The sequence below is a fragment of the Leiobunum rupestre genome, chromosome 4 (genome assembly GCF_980474605.1).
Source record: "Leiobunum rupestre chromosome 4, qqLeiRupe1.1.hap1, whole genome shotgun sequence".
Lineage (NCBI taxonomy): Eukaryota > Metazoa > Arthropoda > Arachnida > Opiliones > Sclerosomatidae > Leiobunum > Leiobunum rupestre.
Genome location: NC_143387.1, coordinates 67061692 through 67085422, shown reverse-complemented (window position 1 = coordinate 67085422; position 23731 = coordinate 67061692). Strand labels below are relative to the sequence as shown.

The 23731-nt window shown below is 38.9% G+C and overlaps 2 protein-coding genes across 3 annotated transcripts; both read left to right on the top strand.

Annotated features, from left to right (window-relative positions):
* Window positions 1–3729: 3729 nt before the first annotated feature.
* Window positions 3730–6220, top strand: LOC149948819 (fibroblast growth factor 2-like). The gene is made up of 4 exons (XM_090172696.1): window positions 3730–3961; window positions 5189–5489; window positions 5557–5663; window positions 5733–6220. The coding sequence occupies exons 1-4, from the start codon at window positions 3920–3922 to the stop codon at window positions 5931–5933; spliced, it is 651 nt and encodes a 216-aa protein (XP_090028822.1). The 5' UTR covers window positions 3730–3919; the 3' UTR covers window positions 5934–6220.
* Window positions 6221–14785: 8565 nt separating this feature from the next.
* On the top strand, window positions 14786–17044 carry asrij (OCIA domain-containing protein asrij). 2 transcript variants are annotated; one of them, XM_090172692.1, is made up of 7 exons: window positions 14786–14931; window positions 15093–15168; window positions 15224–15455; window positions 15522–15664; window positions 15725–15925; window positions 15986–16097; window positions 16910–17043. In XM_090172692.1, the coding sequence occupies exons 1-6, from the start codon at window positions 14860–14862 to the stop codon at window positions 16024–16026; spliced, it is 765 nt and encodes a 254-aa protein (XP_090028818.1). In that variant the 5' UTR covers window positions 14786–14859; the 3' UTR covers window positions 16027–16097; window positions 16910–17043. The 2 variants fall into 2 exon arrangements, with proteins under 2 accessions (XP_090028818.1, XP_090028819.1); XM_090172693.1 differs by having other exon boundaries at window positions 14792–14931; window positions 15096–15168; window positions 16910–17044.
* The last annotated feature ends 6687 nt before the right edge of the window (window positions 17045–23731 follow it).

The window sequence follows — 23731 nt, the reverse complement described above, 5'->3', positions numbered from 1 at the left end:
CTATTTAGAATAATCTCCTTATTTCAAAGCCACGTAACGGCCAACGCGAGAAAATCATAGACTGCTGGATTTTTGTCGGCAATGCCTTTTTTTATTAAAGGGGGTAAGAACTTCAATGCTCATAGTCGATCAACGAATAAATAATTTCTACCACCAGGTTTATCCATGGACTCTTTATCTCGTAGCACAGACCACCTACCCCAAGAGGGACATGTATCGCTGGTAATAATCTCAATTTGTTTATGTCTTGAATGTAATGCGGCTTTTTAAAGAACGTGCCATCTCACGGCAAGTAGAGGCAGTTTTAAAGGTACAAAGACGAGCACGCGCGAAAATTAAAAATGTATTCTAGAAGCTGGCTCGTGCACAACTTTCTTATTTTTATTTCGTAAAATAAAGGATTTTCACGTGCTAATTTCTGTTTGCTGTAAAACAAAGCCGCATCACATTTCGTCAGCTGTACACAAATCTTAAGAAATTACGTGGATTGTGCTCTCAGCTGACGATTTGAGTCATCTTTTTCCGAGGATTTTCTTTAGGTAGTTGGTCGGTGGTCGTAGCAACGATTTAGTTCCCACTTCGTTTAATACCAAATCCTTGGCTTAGCGCGAATTCGATGATATGTAAGAAGTATTTTTGCTTGAAAAATTACTTTCTGTTGCGAGAGGTGACCAATGAAAAATGGGAACCGTTGCAACGTTTTTTAATGAATTTCTTAACATTTGAACCATCGTAAAGAAGGCATTCCTAGTAAATTTTAAAAATCGTCTGAAAAAATAGAACCTTTTGATTGCGCAATAACTCTGAAAAATAAGTTATTGAACAATTTTTGCTAATTGTCATACTTATTTATATTATGTTACTTATGCTTATAATAATATCAATTACCACTGACATCATATATAATTAACAAAGAAAGGAAATGACGGAAACTGAAGTATTAAAATATTTTTACGATTCAGACTTCGTACGTCCATTCTTCGCAATCATGTCATAAAAACTATTCAAAGACTGCCAAGCCCGTACGTGCTATTTATATTTTCATTAGGTCTATTTCCTTTTAACAGGAAAATCTGTTTAAAACACTCTTGGGGTTTTGAAAAAGATGATAAAGTCCAGTAACTTGTCGCGCAACGCAAAAATATTCCCAGAGAGACGAACGTTTTTTTTGGCAAACGCCTTTAAAAACGTGTGGTCTTGAAAACAAGTTGACTAAAGGCCCAAATTCCGTACGGCGTGCAGTCAAAATTAATTCTAATATAGAAGTTTAAACAGTTGTAACTTGAGAAATACTTTGTGACGTCGCTAGGCTTCCAATTTGACGTTAAATTTTTAGCCTTGTTGGCGGCCATTTTGTTGGTCCGATAGATAAGAGCCTCACCAAAAATGACATCACCTAATCATTTAAAGGGGAACGGTCAAGCGTTAACCAGTTAAATAGCCCTATAGCCCATTAAAACAATTTTTTCAAGACAAAATAAGGTACGTGTAAGTAAACGTCTTGTTGATCTTTTGATATGCAAATAAGGCCATATTTGGAAAAGCTTGGCTGAAATAAAACTAGCTTTCTTTATAGTTAGTCATGTACGAACGGTTAAGAGTACCAGAAGTTTCAATGGTAGCGTTTTGGAAATGAATTTCACTCGCGAAGTATTATTTGAATGAACTTGGTTAGAAGAGGAGAAGGGGGGTATACATTGGGGAAAGGAAGTTCAAAAATAGAAGTAGTGGCGCCTGGTGAGAGCTTCAAGAAATAAGGAATCACTGGAGAAGGCTAGCAAGCTTAACGGTTTTGTACCAATTGACGGAAAAGCTACCGCCATCTACGTACGTTTTAATTCCAAACACGAAAGAACAAACCAGAAAGTTCGTGAATAGTATCCTACTCTAGCCTTCTATGCGCTCTATCTCGATAGCATTGGAAAGGGTAGGAAGTGGCACTTTTTTTGTAATTATGTCACTTTTGCTACTTCACTAATTTCCCGTGCGAGTCTCCGAAAATAGGGCTGTAAAATGTCGTAATCATATTGGTCGGATCCGTTATCACGAGGTACGGAAAAGGGAGAGCTACTCGATTTTCAAGCAAATTTTCCAAACTCCAGTGTTCTCTACCGCCCTGCCAAGCTTAAGACAGCGAAAAAGACGACGTTATGACGTAGGAGTGAGTCTTCGCAAAATGGTGGGAACGAAATTATCACCAACTGAATTTTGGAATCGATATATTAACGTACGCGATCCAAACCCGTGGGTTGCTAGAAATTGGATCAAACCACATAAAAAGAACAAAGTTACCTAATTCGCATTTTCTTCAAACGATTTTCCATTTTGTAATATAAAATGCATTGACAATAGCGTTTCGCGTCACGTATCCAGTTTTATCTAAATCGAGAATTTTTTCATTTTAATGGCAATAAAATCGTCTGACCTATCATATTTTGTATATCGCAATACTATTGAATCTGATGAAAAAATATACTTAACCCGGTTCCTTGATAACCAAAATGTACAAATTCCCAGAGCAAATTTTACAATTATCCGAAGAAGTTTCCAATATCTTGGACCAAAATGGTTCAATTTGCTGCCTTTAAAATTGAAAACTGAAAAATCGCTTCATCAATTCAAAATCCAGCTAAAAACACTAGTAAAAAATAACTCGATATTGTTTTAATACCTGTTCTGATTTAACATTGATTTTCTTGATTTCTCTTTTTTATAATACCTAATTGAATCTAGTAACCCGCAATTGACTAAAGAATTTAAAAACACCCCCCTAAGTACAAGCACTGCTTAGGTAGGGGGGTTCTGTTGTGCACTATTTTATGTACTACTTTATTTTCAAAAAAAAATTCAAGCGCAATAAACAATAATAATAATAATAATAATCTGCCATCTTGAGCTGAGCCGTGAGTCCTCTTTACAACTGTTTATTAAGCTCCACTTTCTAAGCGAGTTTCAATGAGGTTAGTGAAATTCGTTACTTCCATATTCGATTACTATTTAAAACAGCATAATTATTAGAAGAGTGTATCATGGCTGTAAAGTAAGGATCATTTCCTTTTCGATACCTAGTCATATCAGATCCGTTGAATATTCTAACATTTTTCAGGCTTTTTCAGCCCCAAAATTTCTAAGAAAAAAAGGGGGAAAATATTTCCTCCCCTACCTTTCCCTCACTCTCTTTAAAACCCTTGATCAGTCTAGAAAATACTGGGCCGGCGTCTCGCCTATGATAAAGGTATCACCATAAGTCTATAGCTATTTCGAAAAGTGTGTCAGTTACCGATGTTTTGAATAGATTGGACGTCATATCCAAAAGATTAGCGCCTCTAGCGATCAATCAGAGCGGGGTAAAAATATCCTACTGTCACATTTTCCAGATGGAGTTATACAGGGTTATTTTTAGAGCTTTTCCATTCTGAGAAGTATAATATCATAGCAGCAGGGGACAATATTATCTTAGTTCTACGCGTTCTTGGTCATTCTAGAATTGACTCGCAGTAAAAACAGGTGAAAGATAGGAAAATGACACACTTATCTGAAACGTAATTATAAACTCATAGTATCACGTTAAAATTAATATTTTCAAAATATGTATCTTTTTTCCATCAATAAATCCGGCGGCGTGAGCAGATGACTGTGGCGCCGCGCTAAAAAGAAGCGTAGGAGGGGGATTGGCGCCTGCCTCGAGCCAGCGCAGATTCGATCCGTTTCGGCTTCTTCAATCTCGGAAGAGAGGAGGTGGAATTTCCATCATGGATGCTTCCATCCCTTCACTCCCCTTTTTTACGCCGTTAATGAAGCTTTAAGAGCACCCGGATTTGTGAAAGAGAGAAGCTAATTCATTCACACGGAGTGCTATTAACGCGGTATTGCGAATGAAATCGTAGACTTTGTCCATTTCGCAGCGCTTAACTAGAACATGTCTCAAAGAGGTGCGAGAAAGGGAAAAGGGAAAACACGCGTAAGTAAAGACAACTTCATTTCTGCCGAGAGAAGGAACCTACACGAAATTTTAGTCCGATTCTTCGGCGTAGGACGGACCGTCCGACCGCGTAATGGCACCTGTCATTCGGGACGCGAAAATATGTCCCGGTCTTGTTAAATAGCTAAAATCGCTTGGGCTATTTTGCAGAAAATAGATAAACGTAGTTGCTATATTTCCCCGCTCGGTACAAGTAGGAATAATAATAAAATTACCCTGGGCACTTTGGAATCCTACACGCTAGATTTAACTTCGTAAAGTATTTCACCGAAAAAGGCAACAGGATAGACTCAACTACTGCAGGCTTTTCGCTGCCATTGTAAATTAAACTAAATTGACTCGTTCGTCTGATTCGAGAATAAAAGGATGAAGCTGACGCGCAGGATATTTTAAAGTTTGTCTCTCTATCTCGCTTGTCTTTTTAGTTGTGAACTCATGGCTTGTCATGTCGTACTGATGTTCCTTTAACTACTACTAACCTTGGTAAGTGTAACATTTCGCTACTAATAAACCTTCTAACGTATTAAAATTAGGGTTTTCTAAATTAATTTCTAGGAAGAGTATTATAAAGGATGAATATCTTACCCTGTAACTCGCTTACTGACTTGTGAGTCAACATAAGTACGAGTTCATTCACTGAACGGTTTAAAAAGAATCGCGAGACGTCATTTTTCAGATATTAAAAACAAAAGGCCTATTAACAGGAGACATAATTTTTGCAAAATAAGTTGAACCCTGAGAACGGAGAAAAAATTTCCACAACGTGTTCGCCACCCAAACGCGTTTGTTTGCGAAGTTTTAAAGAACGGCCGGTTTTTGTAACCAAGGCTTAGTTCCAAATATTTAAGTGTAGTAATTTTCGTGCACATCTTTTTCATTGAACAAACCTAAGTGATAATATGAATATAAAATACCTTTATTAATGTAAATTGACATATTTTGTAGTAATAGAGGTAGTTGTTTCGTCAGCTAACGTGAAAAATCTTATACTTTCGCTATCGAGACTCAAGTCACTCGAAGACTTTGCTCACAAACAAAGCTGGGCAAAATTGTTGGCTCGTGTGAGCAAGCTCTAAGGGCTAGTTTAAACTATTGTAAAAACGCCGGAGTTGGCGCTCCGAGTCGTTTTTTCCCAAGTGAAAACCAGTCTAGAAGCGTTTACTATTCATTCTATAATTAAAAATAAATAAAATAAATTTCTTCCAGGACAAGGGCGCTGATTCTTTCCCGACTCAAAGATCGGACTGGCCAGACGAGCCAAAAGCGAGTGGATCTGACAAACAAAAAGGAAACAACATTAATGAGCAGCCTGGAATGGCCAACGTCGTGTCGCCATTTGATTCCAGCTTCCGGCCGAATTTGTTTCCGGAAAATAACGGTGTCCCGGACCACATGGGCCCCGTCAAGAAACTGCACAGCAAAACGGGCTATAACCTCGCCATTGTCAGGGTAGACGAGGAAGACATACTTAAAGTCAAAGGTTTGACGGACGGTGAAGGCGAAGGAGGTATGGTAGAAATCTCAATCGTTTGTTGGTCCCGCGAAGAATCAATGGCTATTCGGTCTCATTCCAGATGACGTCTTGCAACTTTCGTCGGAAGCAGTTGGGGAAGTGAAAATAATGGGAGCTAAATCGAAACACTTCGTGGCCATGGACCGTCAAGGAAAGGTTTACCCCGAGGTACTAGTGAAAAAGACCAAACGTCGGCCATACTTGTTTAACGTACCATCGCGCGATATTCCTATACAGCCCGATCGCGAATCCGAGGCCACAGTCTTCTACGAAAGCTTTCACGGTGGATGGACCATTTACAAATCGAAACTCAACGAGGATCGAGGCTGGTACTTGGGGATCAAAAAGAGTGGGAAGGCCAAACGGGGACACCGAACGGCGTTGGGGCAAAAGGCCACGTTGTTCGTACCCAGACCCGTTCAAAATGCCACGTCCTAGAGCGACTTCCGAGAAAAATATACACTAGTATCAGAAGTAAATGAATCGTAGTTATCAAGGAAAGTCACTTTTAAAGTTTCCCCCGTATTCTACGCTATTTTGTCCGCGAATGTTTCGTATTCCGTAGTTGTAGCGTAATGTTTTATCCCGTTTTAGAAGTTTCTGTTGACAACGTCGGTTCATTTACATCTGCTGTTATTTATTTTATAAATATCTATGTATATTAATGTTTACAGTACAGATTTATACGTTTTAACGCCCAGTGACGCGCACGATATTTAGAAAATTTTATTCTTTTAAAAGTTTTAGTACGTGTAATGTTGACTGTTGCTAAATAAATTAAAATGGCCCTGTGAAGTTATGGTTGAGTTAACCGACTATGCTACTATCATTACATTAACTAACTTCTCTATTTAGTTAACTAATTCTTGGGCATGACGCGATGACTGAGATGACATACATCGGTGTCCGAGTATGTATGTCATTGGTCTCCGGGTGACAGGGAACTAGATATTACGGTGGTGACTGTGAACCTGGAGACCAGACCTTTCAGTGGCCGGCAATTCAAACTTTGGCGTTTAAAGGGAATATAACCTCGGGTATTTGGTGTGGAACACCAACGCTTGCAGCTCTGGCCGCTCTTGCCTTTCTCTTTAAAAATGTTTGGCGCCACTGTACAGGGAAATTTGAAAAATTGAAGGGGTCTTCCGTAAAGATTGCTTTGCAGGTTATATTCCCTTTAATTGAAAAAAATCTTTAGTTACTACCAAAAGTAAATAAACCATAGTTATTGAAATAACTCATAAACCTGGGGGCTAATTATTCAAGGAACTTGAGCCAAGGAATGGTGGGTATTCACTAGGCTGCCGCGCGTGGCTTAAATGTACATTCTTTCTTCACAGTGACGGTAAGGGAAAATACACATAAAAACTTCTGATACCTAACTAACGCCAATGATGAAATTCGTTGATCCTCCCTAATTATTGAAGTTCATACCACCTTTAAAAATATAAAAGTAGCAACTTGATTCCAAAGCCTAGAGAAATTTAAAACTCTTTCAAAATGAAAACTAATAGCGTTTTCCATTTGATAGCTCTCGACCGCTATGAGATTGCTCGAAACCAATCTGCCGATTTTGACAGATCAACGGCTCAAGATCGCTCTAACGTTACTTAAAACAATCTGGGAGGACTTGCCCAGGGTTTCGCAGTACACAGGTTGAAAACCACTGAATTATGAAATCAGAACATAAAATTGGCCGTTTTTGCGCATGAACCTTAAACTTATATGTCTTATCATAAGTAACATAATAACAAAAAATATGACACTCCCTATTGTTTCAAAGCTAATTTCGTGACCGAACATTTTTTCGACACTGACATTCCTATTTGAACTTGCACTCGATCTGAGTAGCGTGTTATCGTCCTTGGTAGTATATTTCGCGTTATTCATATTCAGACACTAGGGGGCTCTGTGCTGAGAGCTAAACCTAGATTGCGCAATGGCTCTGAAAATCAATTCGGTGATAATGTTTACTAATTGACATACTTATTATTTTACTTATGATCATATTTATCTGTTTTTATACACATCCCTAAGGGATTTCTGTGTACTGGGCTCCCGTACAGTGTAGCCGATGCCGCCGCCACCGCCGTATTCCACATAACTCTCCAAGAATTAGACTTCAAAGGGCCAGGGATATTTCAATCGAATGGAAATATCATGCCCTCGGTAGCCCGTTTTAAATTTTGGAGATTGAGGTCCACAAGTTGGTCATTGGCCCATTTTAGTAATTTTTGCTGTATTCAACCGAAAATTAAGACCGATTTGGTTGAAAATTATAGTTTTAGTACTGATCATTTCTGAAGTAATTTTTCAGTTGCATTAAGCAATTTTAATTTTAAGTTAGATTTCTGGCCAATTCGCGGGACCCCAAAACCCGAGTACGCACTATTGTGATATTTGAATTTCGTGCCAATTACAGGCGCCATCTAATACCAAAAAAACATTAAATGCGCGTTTCGCTACCTTATCTCCAAAACCAATTAACTCGAAAAATTAATTTCCTATAAAATTCATCTTGGGTTTATTAAGTTGATATACATGATAATTTTTTCAAATTTAAATTTAATACTTAAAACATATCTTGTTTTAAGAAAAACATGGAGGTTTTAAAATTTAAATTAAAAACACTCGCCTCGGCTACGTTCAGTAGCTTGCAACAAATTAAGCGTTGCAGTATTTCGGAACCGGTTTTATACTGTACGCTTTTTTCCATTTCCGGTGTGACGTAGCGTTGCTGAACCGTTGCTGAAACATTTGAACCTGCTCTACCAGCTGGTTTCTTCGTTGTTAAACGGAATCGTGACGTCACAGCACGCGGGAAGGCTAGCTGCGGACGATACAGCAGACGATATTTTATAAAAATTACAACAATCGTAAGAAAGCGTTCAACAAGACAGGATAAAAAGTCTCAACGGAATCAACGCAAACGTAAAACGGTATAAGACCGTTAAGCTTCACTGAACGTAGCCCTCGTCTGCAGAGGTAATATTTATCGAATTACAAATGTAAACGCATTTTGTGTTAAGTTTATTAATATCAACCTACATTCTTAGTTTAGTTTTCTATTTGACTACTCTCGAGCCCACGAGATCGCTCCGATTAAAATCTAATGTTCCATTTGAGAGCTCGTTTCGCCTCCATCCAATTTTCACGTATTCCATTTACTGCTACCGAGTGCTCGATCCTAGATTTCTCGAAACCGATCTGAATATTTCGACGGTCAACAGATCGAAATCGCTCTTGGAGCCAGTTTTTTGCGTTTTTATTCTTTAGGCTTCTACCGAAATGCTCCCAAGTTCAGGGCCGTGGCCAGGTCCTCCAGGTAGAGCGGGAAAGCCGTTAAAGGGAATAGAACCTCCAACGCGTTCTTTATGGAAGGCCCCATCAATTTCCTTTATTCCCTTCGCAATCAGCGATTATCAGCGCCGCAGGTGTGAAAAGCCATGGGAGGCAGCGGACAATATTGGAACCCTCGGAGGGCGACAGAAATACCAGAGGTTATATTCCCTTTAATTAGGAGGGGTGACTAGTAAAAGCCATCACAATTTGTTTTGAAACAAATGTTTCTTTGTCGGTTATATCACATTTGCACATTGGTGTATTGGTAATAACATAAGCCTATCATAAGGTCCCCATAAGCAAAGGTCTAGGCCAAATTTTTTACGATCACATTCCCGTTATTATGATGTAGGTATTCGGTACCTCCTAGTGGCTACGTCCTCAACTATGCATTTCTGAGATAAATTTCGCGAAATGCATTATGAATGCGCACAAGCCGTGCGCGAAAGTTTTTAAACTTAGAACCACGCGGGAGAAATCTCCGCCGCGAGCCCTTAGCACCGTAGTCAAGGCTTGTTCACAATTTTATCGCTTTTTATTTCCAAAATAATTCATCAGAACCTAAAACTGGCTATTAAAAAATAAGATTTACCTTTACGAAGATATTTCTTTTTCAAATTTGAGATCACTCGCTTTTTGTGTGGCAAGTAAGATAATATTTTTGATGTAGAAATTTTTAAAAAAAAGATGTCGATACTGCCCTATCGTCGTACGTTAATTTTCTTCTCGCATGGAACAATGCCGTAATGGAGACCTTATGATAGGCTTATGGTAATAAATTAGGTGCTGGTTTTGTTTGAGTCCAGGGACTGTAGGCGTAGCTTCTCCTTTTTCAATATTGTAGGATCGAGTTATCCAGGAACATGTACATGCTCGCGATCCGTCTAGGAAAAAGTGATTCCGGAACGTCAAGAGAAATATTCATTAAACGCTCCAATGCACTACTGCATTCGCGTATTTTGCCATTATAACATTCAATAGAGAAGACGTGAAGCAATTAAAAATTAGGCATCTCAGCCGCATCCGCCTTCTTCCTTTGGTTTGTACTCCGATGGCGGATATTGAAATAATAGAAAATTATTACTTAAAATTGCTCCACTTACACAAAATTTTAGCATATTCCGAAACGCTGTACTTATTCCATAGCTGCTTCTATCGCGGACCTAATTTCACGTTTTATCTCCACCTCTGAGCTTCCCAGGGACTGGAAGGGGCCATCGTAACGCCGTTGCCAAAATCTGCTTCGTAAGACAACCCTGATGAGTATCGGAAAATCTCTAAAACGTGTCCGAGAAAGTGACGGCTTCCACTGTCACCACCCATCCATAATGAAAAGGCTCCCAATCTATAAGATGGGAGCCGTCAACATTGCAAATGTTGACAAGTTGAAAGTTGTCGGTGTCACCATCGACAGCAAGCTTACCTTTCTTCCTCATCTCGAGGAAGTAAGTGTCCGGGTGACGAAGCTGGTGCAAAGCATTGCTTGTTTTGCAAAGGTTGAGTGGGGCCTCGACCATAAAGCGTTAAGGACTATCTACAATGGGTGTATTGTGAGAGTAGTGGCTTACGCTTGCGGTGCTTGGTGGAAGAGCACGCAAAATAGTGTGATGGTGAGGAAGTTGAGCTCAATTCAGAGAATTGCGGCCCTTCGTATTACTTGTGCTTACCGGACTGTCTCGAGCGATGCGCTGCGGATCCTTGCTGGTATTCAACCGTTAGACCTGGTGGTGAGTCAGGAAGCTGCTGTGTTCAGGTCCTTTTCTTTTAGGGAAGACAGTAAGCATTGTGGGGTGGAGTTACGTGGTGGTAACTACCTCTACCCAGGCGACCCATGGGAGGACCACCCAGCGGTCAGTAGCAGTATAAACATCACAGAGCAACTACCCAATGGCAATGGGATAGAGGTGTTTACTGACGGTTCGTTATCCGGTCGGGGTGCCGGAGTGGCATTTGCTGTGTACAGAGATGGTGTGGAAGTGTACAATGAGGTCACTCGCATTAATGGTAAGGTGGATGCGTTTTCTCTTGAGCTGTTAGCAATACACGAGGGTATTTGCTGGTTAAGGACGCATGGTCAACGTCCTGGTGATGGTGCAACGGTTTTTACAGATTGTCTTTTTGCTATTAACGCATTAAGCAATCATAAAAACAATCATGGTTTATGCCATGATATCCGTAAGGTGTTAAAACGGATGGAGACTCAAGTCAACTTTACTTGGATAAAGTCGCACACTGGGTGTGTAGGGAATGAAAGGGCTGACTTTCTTGCAAAATCAGCAACCGATCTTCCCGAGGAGAAGGAGATGAAGCCAACTAAGTTGGTGATTAAAAGGTGGCTCAATGAGGTGACGACTCAAAGGTGGCAGGAGTCATGGGATGAGAGTGAGAAGGGAAAGGTAACTAAGAGGTACTTTCCTAAGGTCAATGGTAGCTTCAACACGAATTACTATTTGACGCAAATCCTAAGTGGACATGGTAAGTTCCCACTCTACCTGTTCAACTTGGGTCATATTGCATCGCCCAAATGCATATGCGGTGCTCTGGAAGCAGACTCAGAGCACTATGTTCGTAATTGTCCTAGAACGAACCATTTGTTAAGGAGACCAATCCGCGAGAATGGTCTCCACAATCTGGATAACGAAACGATCAGCGATCTTGAACGCGTAATGCGTTATATCGTTGTGAATTTTGACGAACTCACGAGTGAGTCGTGAGTAGGAGATGCAGGTATACGGGTGTATACCGTTGTGTGTATGTGATTTAGGAAGCATTTCCTATCTTTGTATACAGGTCGACGGCTCGGCCGGGACAGATGATGAGTAACCCCTGTAATGCTTTGGCGGTGCACGGGGTATATAAATACAACAATCTGATGTCACCACCCATCTGAAAACCAACTTCTTCTTACCAAACTACTAGCTGCAAAGTTCACGGTGCTTCTCTTTTGTGGGAAGCCTCCTATCTTTAAGTACCAGAATTTCCCATGGTTTGTTCCATAACAGGAACAGTAGCGGCGCTAAGGTTTTTTCACAGGTGGGCTAGTTATTTTGTGGCCCCTAAGAATTGTGTGGCCCTTAGCGGGAACCTTGGATTGACCATATTTCTCAAAAAAGGTGAAATCGAAAAAGCAAGGTCGTTTTATTGTTGCGGCTCTCGTCACGTTTTCTGGACCCCCTACTGATCTTGTATCCGACCTGGAGGGGACACGTGCATGCCTGGGATATTTCCTTAAATTCACTTAAGCCCTTTTCTTTTCAACTTTCTCTCAATTTCCGCTCCCTACTATCTTTTTGAGTAAACGAATTGATTTTGAAAGACGTTTCTTGGCAATAAAACTAGAGATAAAGAAAATTCTTAAATTAAAATATGTGGCCTCTTAATTATAAACATGTGGCCCTTTTAATATAAATATGTGGCCCCTCTCAGAAATGCAGGGGGACTAAAGCCCACATATGCCCACCCTTAGCGACGCTACTGAACAGGAATCTGTATGGTATCCTGTTTCTTCTGGTGTAACGAAGGTGCTTTTGCTCTTTCGAGTTTAAGATAACGAATTTAGCTCTGTCTCGGGCGATTTGCTTTCCCAGTGACTAAGACACACTTCCATCTGACTGGGAATAAAATTTGTCCTGGAGCTCCTGCTGTAAGCCCCAACTAAATTTTAAAAAATGCAAGGCCTTCAGTCTTGAAAAATTGCTTCAATTTTAATCTTATACGCCTCATGGTTCTTATTTGATCGTTAAATTAGCGATATTTGGTAAGAGCACGTTGAGACCAATCGAATGATACCAATATGAGGTCATATCAATTTTCAAGGTCACCGGAAGTGACGTCACGTGGTTCGTATTTCCGGAAACCCCCCACTTTGACCCGTAAGACAAACAGTTCTTTGTTACAAATCACTTACCTAATTTAAAAATATCTTGACCCACCGTGTACCTTATCACGTGCTTATTTTGTCATGGGATCTTGGACTAATACGGAGGCCGAAAAGCATCAGTTTAAAATGATCCAAAGGAAAGCCGTTGCTTTGCCAGCATCACGCGCGTAATTTAAAACGTAATTCGGTCAGCTCTTGTCTTAAGACTATAAACTTTATTATTCACAAAGCTAATAAAGCGCTATCTCTGATCTCAGATGCTATCACGTCTTAAACTTCATGTAGACCCAGCTTCGAAAAAAAAACTTCTGTTCCATCCTTTGTTTGGAACTCTTTGCAGGACCTCCGAACTGCTCTAGAACTTTACATGGTTCAATAAATATAAATTGAATAATAAAAAGTCAGAGGAATCACGATGCAAACAACATTTCAAAATATTATTTTCAGGATTCAGAGATCGGCGCTTGTTAAAATAAGGAAATAAAAATAATCGTAAATTGAAATACATTTAAGCATTTTAAGTTGAGAAACTTCAGGCGAATGAAAAAATAATAAAAATTTCTTCTATAACGCCAGGTCGGGCGGAAAAAAATCCCAGTACGTGTGGCGCCCAAACTGGCTCGCCTGAGTCGCCTCTGGCTACTGGCCTGCCCCAACGGGGTCTCGATTGAGAAACGGTTTGAAAGAATTTTTGGATTTCCTCCAAAATTCGTCTGTTGCTGACGTCACCCAGATGAGATCCCATTGATTTTCAATAGGATCTCATCTCTATAATGGCGTTTTCCATTGGAGTCCTCTGAGAGCTCCTGGAGCGCTCCTAAATATAAAACGTGTTCCATTGGGACAAAAAGGGCAACTCCAAAAAGGAGGCACGTCTTCCATAGGCACTGTTGCTCCCTCGCGGATTGATCCGAGCGGCCCCAACTCGAGGGACGGGGCAACCAAAAATGAGCAATTTTTAAGCAAAGTGACTCCGAGAAAAATTCGTATTCCATTGGGAGGGCTGGAAGTCTAGTCCTCCGAGCACCTAGCGGAGTTCTCCGTGTTAGAGCGATGACGTAGAAGGCAAATCCGGATCACGTTCAGAACAGTCCCAATGGAAAACGCCATTAGCAACCACAGCGTATCGAGGCAACCTTTTATAGCCTAAAATTTACTAACCTTGGGCCTGCCCCAGATAGAATCGCTTTTGATCAGAGTTGCCAACTCCGCTGTTTTTCCGCGGTATTGCATTTAATAGGCGCTGAAATAAAGCAGGAAAAAAATTCGATTTTAAAGTCTTCATATTCACGGGGAGCTAGATGTCAACAAACCGCGGCCATTGTTAAGACGTAGTTCACCTTGGACAGTATTATTGTAGTTAGTTTTTACCATTTTGATGTTAAATTAAAAATAAAACTACGAGCTTAAATAAAAAAATTCCCATTTGTTTTGAACACTTAAGCCTCGTCAAGAACCGCTAAAATTAGGTGACCGCCATTTTAAATTCAATGGGCTAGCACTTTGACTAGGGCTTTTGCAACAGGCCCTTACTCTGCTTGCGTTTACGTGATATATTATAACAGAGGCCGCCTATACACTTTATCGTCCCTGTATCTACTGTCCTTGTTTCGACGCATCAACGGATTGAGATCGAGATCGGAGAAAATTTTTGCGTGTTGCTTTTAAATTTTTGGGCAAAATGATAGACCAAGGCTTAGAACGGCCAGACGCTATGAGTTATAGCGTGTTCCATTTGATTGCTCTCACGCGCTCTAGATCGCTCTGAAAAACATTTTATGTACCATTTGCGTGCTCGGATCTGCTCCGATCAAGACTCGCGGGTTCCATTTCCTGCTCTCGAGTGCTTCAAGATCGCCCAAAAACGATCTGCCAATTTCAACAGATCGAGATCGGAGCAAATTTTTGCGCGTTTCTTTTAGATTTTTTCGCAAAATGGCAGACCAAGACCCGAAAATTCAAATTACCAGCAGAAACACGTTTAATTTCTCTCTCGATTGTAATGAAATCAATAACGGAGGTTACGGAGCCAAATAGAAAACGCTATTAAATTTCCCGCCTTTTTTAATATTTCTTTCGTCGCTTTTTTCTGCTACGGTGTCTGCTTAATGATTTGATCATACTTGAATTTTAATTACAACCATGGAAGGGGAACGTGGAATTAGTGATGAAAATAAAGAAATAGGTAATTTTCGTCGAAATGATCAAAATCAGGTAATTGTTATTGTATTGTTCACATATAATTATTTACTTCTACATTTTTCGTAAAGTTCCCGAATAAATTTAATGTAATATTGCTAAGCCTTGGTTAATGCATATAACGTTTTTACTGTAATTAAAATTTATTTATTATAATTAAAAAACTGTTATTACAGCAGGGCAGGCATAGGTTCTCTATGGAAGAACTTCGAGTATTGAGGGAATGTAACCGAGAAAGTTTTTATTACAGAAGTATGTAACTTGGTCAAGATAAGGTCCCTGTGCTATTAACGTATCTTTTTTGTAGGTCTACCAATGGCTTCCCTCGGAGCATTGGCGGTTCACTATGCTGTTAGACAAGGATATCTAAGTGGGCACCCAAAATATGGCTCCACGTTCAAAATATTAGGTGTCTCTGCTTTTGCGTGGTTCTTAGGGAAAGTATCATATAGAAAAACCTGCGAGGAAAAACTAATGAAACTACCAAATAGTCAGTTTGCTGAAATGCTTAGAAAACGTGCTGGTGGATATACAGAATTGTACCATATCAAAAATGTATTTTAAAATAGAAGTGTTTTACTTTAATCTCTTATTTAAATGCACAGGTTAACAACAGAAATTCCTGGCACGTCTGAAAAAGCTTATATTTCTAAATATCCAACGGACCAAGGTGCACCAAGAACTTTAAACATTGATAAATTTAAACAAAATGAGGGTTTGGATGACAGTCAGAGACCAAATATGGACAGTAAGTTGAGGATAATTTATCAATTGATAATTGTTTTACTTAATATCTCATTTGAATCAGATTCAGAAATGTTACAAAGGAAAGAGGATTATGAACTAAATCTACCTGAAGCCAAATCTAGCACTACATACGAAGAACTTCGCAAAGAAAATCGTGAAGAATACGATCAAAGAAGAAGAACTACAGCGCAATCGCAGCCTTCCCCATCACCTTATCAATATAGCCCTAGATCATCAGATATTCCTACATCTAGAAGCCAAGGTACAATTTTTTGTTTATATTCTGTTACACTAATATTTTACAGTATTTGTTTTTTTCCAGTTGAAACCAAAAACCAGTATGGTGATTCATGGGAAGAATGATTTTCGATTTTGGTCATTCATGTCTGAATGGCTGGAGTAATCATGTATTCTTGACATAATAAAGCTTATAGGTATTTAAAATATTGAATATACAATATACCTTCAGACATAATTACAAAACTGCTAGTCAGAGTTCTACAATTGTCCAGGAATTTTTTATCAATAATTTTTTGGGTTTATATTAGGCATGTGCGAGTACTCGGCTTGAAAATCGAGGACTAGGATTAATTTTCGAGTACTCGAAACTATTATTCTTACCAAGGCAATACTCGCGAGCTTTTAAAAATGGCGGGAAAAGCTACTAAAAAAATTCCCTTTGGTCCCGCCTTAACATCTTTTATTGGGTGAGGTGCAAGTTCTAGTTTTTTCTGATTGGTCACTGATTTTATATGTTGAAAACGAAACTAAAACCATAAGTTACATAACGTAGGGTGTCCCAGCTGTTTATTGTCAGTTGTTTGGTGGTTCATCAGTCTACTATTTTCTTGTTGTAATCCCTTGTTATTAATTTAGACTTCACAAATATGGCTTCAAATAAACGTAAAAAAGGTCTGGCAGTAAATATTCTTTTAATGAAGAAATAGTTGAACCTAGTCATGAAAGTGAAGATTCTAGTTTAAATGATTCATCATCTGATGAAATACAGCTAAGCGTAATTATCCTTGTACTTGAAACACCCTTTTTAAGCTAAGGCTAAAAGCTTGAAAGCTTGATAATATTTTAAAGCTTGTCTCGATGCTCAAAAAGTGAAATTTTTCATACTCTTAAGCTTGGCTCGAAACCCAAAAATCAAGGCTCGCACATGCCTAGTTTATATTAAAAACCATTATTTCTAATCAAATGGTTATTGAATCTAAATAATTTGTATATAATTTACCCTTAGAGCGGACCATGGCCAACTTCGATTGTACGCTATTCTCACTATAGCAGTAAACGTGACTCCAAAGAAATTCGAAACAAGAACCCTCCCGTTTTATAAAAGATTAGTCATTACTCAATTGACCGATTTCAAAATTACGTTTTTGCGCGTGACACTACCTTTACATTTTGAGGTATAGCAGGCATAATTACCTGTTTTTATACCCTAACATGGCGGCGTATTTTCACGCGCGAAATTAATTTTAAGATCCACTGGTTACACCTTTTAACAATTTTTTAAATTAGGCCTATAAGATTACAGTTGTTAATCTTCTTGATTCTAAACTGAAAGCTGCTTTTCTTAAATAGGGTATTTAGACTTAATTTAAGTATTAAAGAATAGTTTCATTCAATTATAACTTGAAATGTTATGTAAATACAAGAACAAAAAAATATAACTGCCGCCCCTAGTGTTAAAATGCAAGTGCTCTGACCATATGAAAATGAAATAAAGCTTCAGAAACTTGTAAGATTATACACAATAAAGCGATGTTTACAATCCTACATGTTTCCCCTAAACGTTTTCTGATGCTGGCTTAACATTTCTATTATAAAGGCAACGGAAAGCGTTTCGAAATTTTTAATGTTTAGGGTTAGCTTCTCTTTTCAATTTAGTTAGGCGCAAGAAAGATTCCCTACCAGTGGCGTAGCTAGGGGATACGGTTGGGGCTGTCCGCCCCGGGTGACACCCGTCCGTGGAAAAAATAAAAACTTACATAAACTAGAGACTAGCAAAGATAATTTAAACTCGTACCCTAGATTCGAAATCACTCACTCGCGCGTTGCCGATAGCGTTTACCCACTTCCCGCAGGAACTCAGAAAAAATTCGCTACATGGTTTGCGCCTTACCGCAACCGATGGAGCCCGATTTTTCTGAGGTCACGTGCCGGAAAAGGGTAAACGCTTTGTAACAAAACCGTCAATGGGAAAGCTCTCAGTATTCTAATCTAGGGTACGAATTTAAATTATCTTTGAGACTAGTAAGTAGCACCCCATGATATCCGCCCCGGGTGTCACCCATGCTAGCTTTCCGTTGCTATATGCAACGCGTTTTGAAATTTTTAATGTTTAGGCTTAGTTTCTCTTTTAGATTTGACAGTCTCCAGCCAGATTTCCCGCACGGTACTGATGAGTTCCAAATAGAACGAAACCGGTCTACCGTTGGAATTTCTGGCTATTTTATTTTTTTTTAATTTAGTTTATTACTCGAAGATCTATATGATCCGATTTTCGCGTTTTCTGTTTGCTCGAAGACCTATTGGTACGAGTTATTAGTAAGTTTTTTAATTTGTTTAGGATTTAGCTATATTATCCCTTTTAATTATGGACTAATCTACTTTTTCGCGTATTTTATCATCCTTCTCACAGTCCACACTCCATAGGTGGTTTCTTCTAACATAAATTATGAAACCTGATTTTGTAGGTTAAAAATGGTAAGTGGCCAGTGGCTAGTTTTTTAATTAAACTACCTAGGCTCTACTCGTAACTGCCCACAGGTCCAGTTTAAAAAATTCCTTATTTCTCAGCCTGGAATGGCCTTATCATGGAATGGAAAACTGTATCCTCCCTGTCGCACCTACGGTAACGTAGCTCGAGCTAAAACTTTAACATAAGCTTGTAGCGCCATCTCACGGCAGGCAGTGTTACTAGATTAACATATATGCTAGACGTTCGAAATTAGAAGTTTTTCTTTGGCTCAGTAGTGTAAAGTTGTAAAGTGGAGGAAGCTGAATGTTGGTTTTTAGTAGCAAAATATTGTAATAACAATCTTGGCTTTTAAATACTGTTGTTTTTATTTTATATTTACCATTATTTGTCTCTTTTTTACTTTTGGAAAAAACAGTATAGTTGTGTTTTCCTTGATTCATTGCAAAAACTATAAAAACACGTGGCGTGACAACAACTAGCAGACGAAAATATTTTCGTAAGTTCAAACTATTTCCGCTAGATGTCTATATTGTATTAAGTTCAATGGTATAACATTGCCAAGCCTACCTACCCAGTCTACCCCATAATATAAAATCCAGAATTTCCATCCTCCTATTTAAAACAAGGATCCTGAAAAAGGGCGAAAGCCTATCATAGCCGTGCGCAGGCATTTAAAGCAGGTCGGGCCAGCTTATTTTTTACGCCCTTTTAAGCTCTTGCGCCCTCTATCCTTTTTTGTGAAACTTATTAAATACCAAGGCGCTCCTGTGTAGTTCCTTTCTTTCTCAATAGATGTGGCTAGAAATTGTTATAGTAGAGTATGTGACGAAACAATAGTACTTTTTAATTTAAACTATACTAAAAACCAATATAGTTTACAAAATTACATTGCCGCGTGTTGCTTTACTATATTAAAAAAAAATCCATCAAACCTTTTTTTTCTTTTTTTTTTAAATAGAGCTAATACCCAAGGCACCACCTTCGACCACATAAGCAATGTTGCTTGTGCGTGATCAAGTAACAGGTGGCCGGTTTACAATGCGTAGGAGGGTGGTGGCAAGCCCTTCATGCCACGCGAGCCAACAACTCCCTACACTTACTATTACCGTTAACCTCAGCAAGTTTTTATGGGAAGGGGAAACCGAAGATCTCGGTGGAAAACCCCTTTAACCAGTGGGGAGAGAACTTACAAACTCTACGCAGAAGGAGTGGTTGCGGATTTTCACCCAGTGCCACTAGCTGCGATCGAACCCGGCTCCTCTTGCTGCGAGGCTAAAGTGCCACCCCACTTTTTAATACAGGTATCTAGTTTTCGTGTTTGATTTATTATTATTGTTTAAAATCGTTTTCCCAATTTTTTTGCGCCCTTTCAGTTTTCAGGTCGGGCCATGGTGGCCCTATCGTGCGCACGCCTATGCAAGCCTTAACATTGTAGGTGCCCAAAATTTCCTAAAATCCACTGCTCGCCGAACCGCCGAACCCTCTTCGCATTGCTTCGCGAACCAGCGCGTAGAAATAAAAATCGAAAACGTAAATCGGGCAACGATTTTAAACAATAATAATAAATCAAACACGAAAACTAGATACCTGTATTAAAAAGGATAAAATAAAAGGTTTGATGGATTTTTTTTAATATAGTAAAAATGTGAAAGTCAAATTTTAAAAAGTAGAACACGTTTTTGTTAAAGCAATACGCGGCAATGTAATTTTGTAAACTATATTGGTTTTTAGTATAGTTTAAATTAAAAAGTACTATTGTTTCGTCACATACTCTACTATAACAATTTCAAGCCACATCTATTGAGAAAGAAAGGAACTACACAGGAGCGCCTTGGTATTTAATAAGTTTCACAAAAAAGGATAGAGGGCGCAAGAGCTTAAAAGGGCGTAAAAAAATAAGCTGGCCCGACCTGCTTTAAAACCCTGCGCACGCCTATGTTCATCCTATCGACGAACAGATTTTTGCAAATTAAATCGGGACAAATTTTAAACATTACCCTGGTGTTTGAAGGAAGTGCTTTGGCTGGTATATAATACGTAGGTGTCATTTTTTCGACGAATTTGCAGTTTCTAATCCTCCGATTACGCAATCACCCCGCGACAGATCATCATTAATATCATTAACCGACGTCGTTCAGTGATACTTATGATATTATATTAAATCATATATTTTATTCAGTTGAGTGGTAATCAGCTTATTTTAATAACAAGTTTTTAACAATAAAAATATTTTGGTACAAGCTAGAGCAGTACAATTAGAATAATTACGTGGCGAATTGAACTAGCGACGAAATAGAACTTAATCGGCGATGATTAGGTTCCATGTCGCCACTAGTTCATTCCCCACCTAAGTAATTATCCCAATATAAGAGTCTCTAATAAGGGTACAAACTGGGCACTTACAAGGAGAGTCCCCGATAAGTTAATTGCCGATTTTGTTCAAAGTCGGGCGTATATAATCAAAGATAATTTAAACTCGTACCCTAGATTCGAAATCACTCTCTCGCCCGTTGACGATAGCGTTTACCCACTTCCCGCTGTAACTCAGAAAAAATTCGCTCCATGGTTTGCGCCTTACCGCAACCGATGGAGCCCGATTTTTCTGAGGTCACGTGCCGGAAGAGGGTAAACTCTTCGTAACAAAACCGTCAATGGGAAAGCTCTCAGTATTCGAATCTAGGGTACGAGTTTAAATTATCTTTGATATAATGTAGACCTATCTGAGGTATGAAATTTCCCAAAAGGAGACGTTGCACTTCCCTTTCGATTTGCCATGGAAGCTGAAAATGTTTTGACCACTTTAAACAAAAACTCTCCATTTTAAAAAGCATGGAATGTTTTCGGTTTTACCTATGAAAATTTAAAAAAAAAATTAAAATCACGAAATAGGTAATTTCGACCACGTTTAGGTAAATTGGAACATTTTTGGGTAAATTTTAACATTTTTGTGTTAAAGTTGTAAATATTTTTGGGAAAAATAAGGAAATAATCGCATTTCTGTTTTAAGTGGTCAAAAACATTTTCGGTTGCCATGGCAAAACCAATGGATAGTGCACCGTTTCATTTTGGGAAATTTCAATTTTCATATTGGTCTACATTACGACCGACTTTGAACAAAATCAGAAAAAACACCTCGGGTACTCTCCTTGTTAGTATCCGTACCATGGTTCATGAAAATTAAATCTGGGGATCTAAATGGCGGAACTAACTTTCGTAAGTTATAATATTGTTTTCAAGAAATTGTAGTCCATTTTCACTTGAAATGGGGGCGTTAGTAGTTTAGATTATTATTACTGTGTTAAAGTATTTCAAGCAGAAATACAGAAAATGGGAAATAGAGTAGTATCAGTGTGACGTCTCCCATACTTTTCACACGTTCCTAAAATTCTATAAAATTCTGAGATTATGTACGTTAGGTTAGGTAGAAACCGACTCCTTGAAAATAAGAGCTGGCCTGTAGTCGTTTATTCACTTCATTGCATCGAGTGTTAATTTTTTTAAACATTTCTGCTCATTTTGTTCTTTGAAATCGAATTTTGAATTTTTTGGATACAATTTAGCTTTACCGAAGCACGTCAACAAAAAATAAAAGCAGACGAGGAATCGGAACTTTTTACAGGTAAGCTAGACGGCGAAATGAAATGCGCCCAACGGCGCCAAACCCGAAGCCAAATCGAGGGGCAGTTCACTCCTTCGTAGAGTGCAGAAGTAATCAAGGTTAAAAATTTAATTGGATTAAATTTAATACAGCCAAAGATACAGACATAAAATTTAATAAGATTTAATCAACCAAGAGTGCAGATTTAATCATGGGAGTGAACTGCCCCTCGGGCCAAACCTAAAAACTACGAATTTTCAACGGAGCCTTTTTTCTAAATTATGACAAATTTTGGGGCTTTCCTAATCGAAGAGCGATGCTATTCATTTTACAGAAAGAGAACAATTGTAAAATACGCTAAAATCCCCTGATACTACATAAACACTCTTTGCTTTAAGGGCGTACCAAAATATTTTTATTATTAAAAATAAAATATACCATTTAATATATAATATCATAACTAACATAATAACCATTATTATGACACTGAAAGACGTCGGTTAATGATATTAATGATGGTCTGTCGTGGGGTGATTGCGTAATCGGAGGATTCCTAACCGGAAATTCGTCTAAAGATTATTTTTACGGCTGTATATACGAGCCAAAGCACGTTTGGGTCTCAAATTCGAACAAAACTACCTTCAGAAACAAAAATAAAGTTTAAAATGTGATCCGATTCAACTCGCGGAGAGTTGTCAGTCCTTAGGATGTAAGTGACCTTCTTGGTTTCTTACACGAGACTCTTCCACCGCACGATATTTTCTTCTTAATGGGAGATTTTAACCTACATTTTGACTGGTCGAATCCGTCTCTTCGTACAGCAAAGTAGCAAATTTTTTGCGATACTGTGTTTGGCCTTGGACTTCAACAGACGGTATAACAAATCCCACACGCGGAAATAACTTCCTTGACTTGGTTTTCTTAAATGACCAACGTTTCCTCACTGAGATTCACACTAGAGACAGCCTACCAGGTTGTGATCACTTTGCGGTTGCTGGAAGCCTGAACTTACCGCGGCCTTTTGTTCAGAGAATTCATCGAACTATTCTCAATTACAAAGATCGGTCTAAAAATGATCTTGCAGGCACTTTGTACTACGCTCCTTGGGACATTGTTTTTTCTTCAAGTGATATTGATGTGACTTGGGAACTTTGGCTTGATCTCTTTTGGGCATGAGTTAGGGACAATGTTCCGAGTATAACCATTCATGGAAAGAAGCGTCCGCCCTGGATTACGGCTGATCTTGTTCGCGCGAGCCACGTGAAGAATTATCTTTTTAGGAAGGCCAAAAAGTTGGGAAGAGATTTTGATTGGAAGAAGTATCGGGATTTTAACAACACTTTGAGAACTAAGACTAGAGGTGCATATGATATATTTGTGTCAAATTTGTATGATACCATTGCTACTTATCCTACGCGGTTTTGGAGTTACGTCCGCTCAAAGTCCCAACTCCCTCCACCGTCTTCGTTTAAAGTAAAGAATGGGCAAATATCATGTCCTTTGGCCATAGCTAAGGCCTTTGGTGAATTCTTCTACCGAAGCTTTAGCACGTCAGACACTGCCTTAACTTTACCATCCGTTTCGACACCAGAAAAAACGCCTTGAAACGTTTGAAGAATGGATCGGCCTGTGGGCCGGATGGTATTACATCCTAGGCTTCTTAAATTGATGTCTCCTTCCATAATTGACCCGATGGTGAAAATGTTTAAGTTATCACTATCAATGTCTTCTCTACCTTCTGGTTGGAAGCTGGCTAATGT

What these genes read in the sequence shown, in the direction of transcription:
- LOC149948819 (XM_090172696.1), top strand. Translation starts at nt 3,920, where the DNA reads ATGTCTCAAAGAGGTGCGAGAAAGGGAAAAGGGAAAACACGC. An exon ending in AGGGAAAAGGGAAAACACGC is followed by an intron (nt 3,962 to 5,188) that starts GTAAGTAAAGAC and finishes AATTTCTTCCAG; the next exon opens with GACAAGGGCGCTGATTCTTT. An exon ending in GGACGGTGAAGGCGAAGGAG is followed by an intron (nt 5,490 to 5,556) that starts GTATGGTAGAAA and finishes GTCTCATTCCAG; the next exon opens with ATGACGTCTTGCAACTTTCG.
- asrij (XM_090172692.1), top strand. Translation starts at nt 14,860, where the DNA reads ATGGAAGGGGAACGTGGAATTAGTGATGAAAATAAAGAAATAGGTAAT. An exon ending in GCTGGTGGATATACAGAATT is followed by an intron (nt 15,456 to 15,521) that starts GTACCATATCAA and finishes TTAAATGCACAG; the next exon opens with GTTAACAACAGAAATTCCTG. An exon ending in TCCTACATCTAGAAGCCAAG is followed by an intron (nt 15,926 to 15,985) that starts GTACAATTTTTT and finishes GTTTTTTTCCAG; the next exon opens with TTGAAACCAAAAACCAGTAT.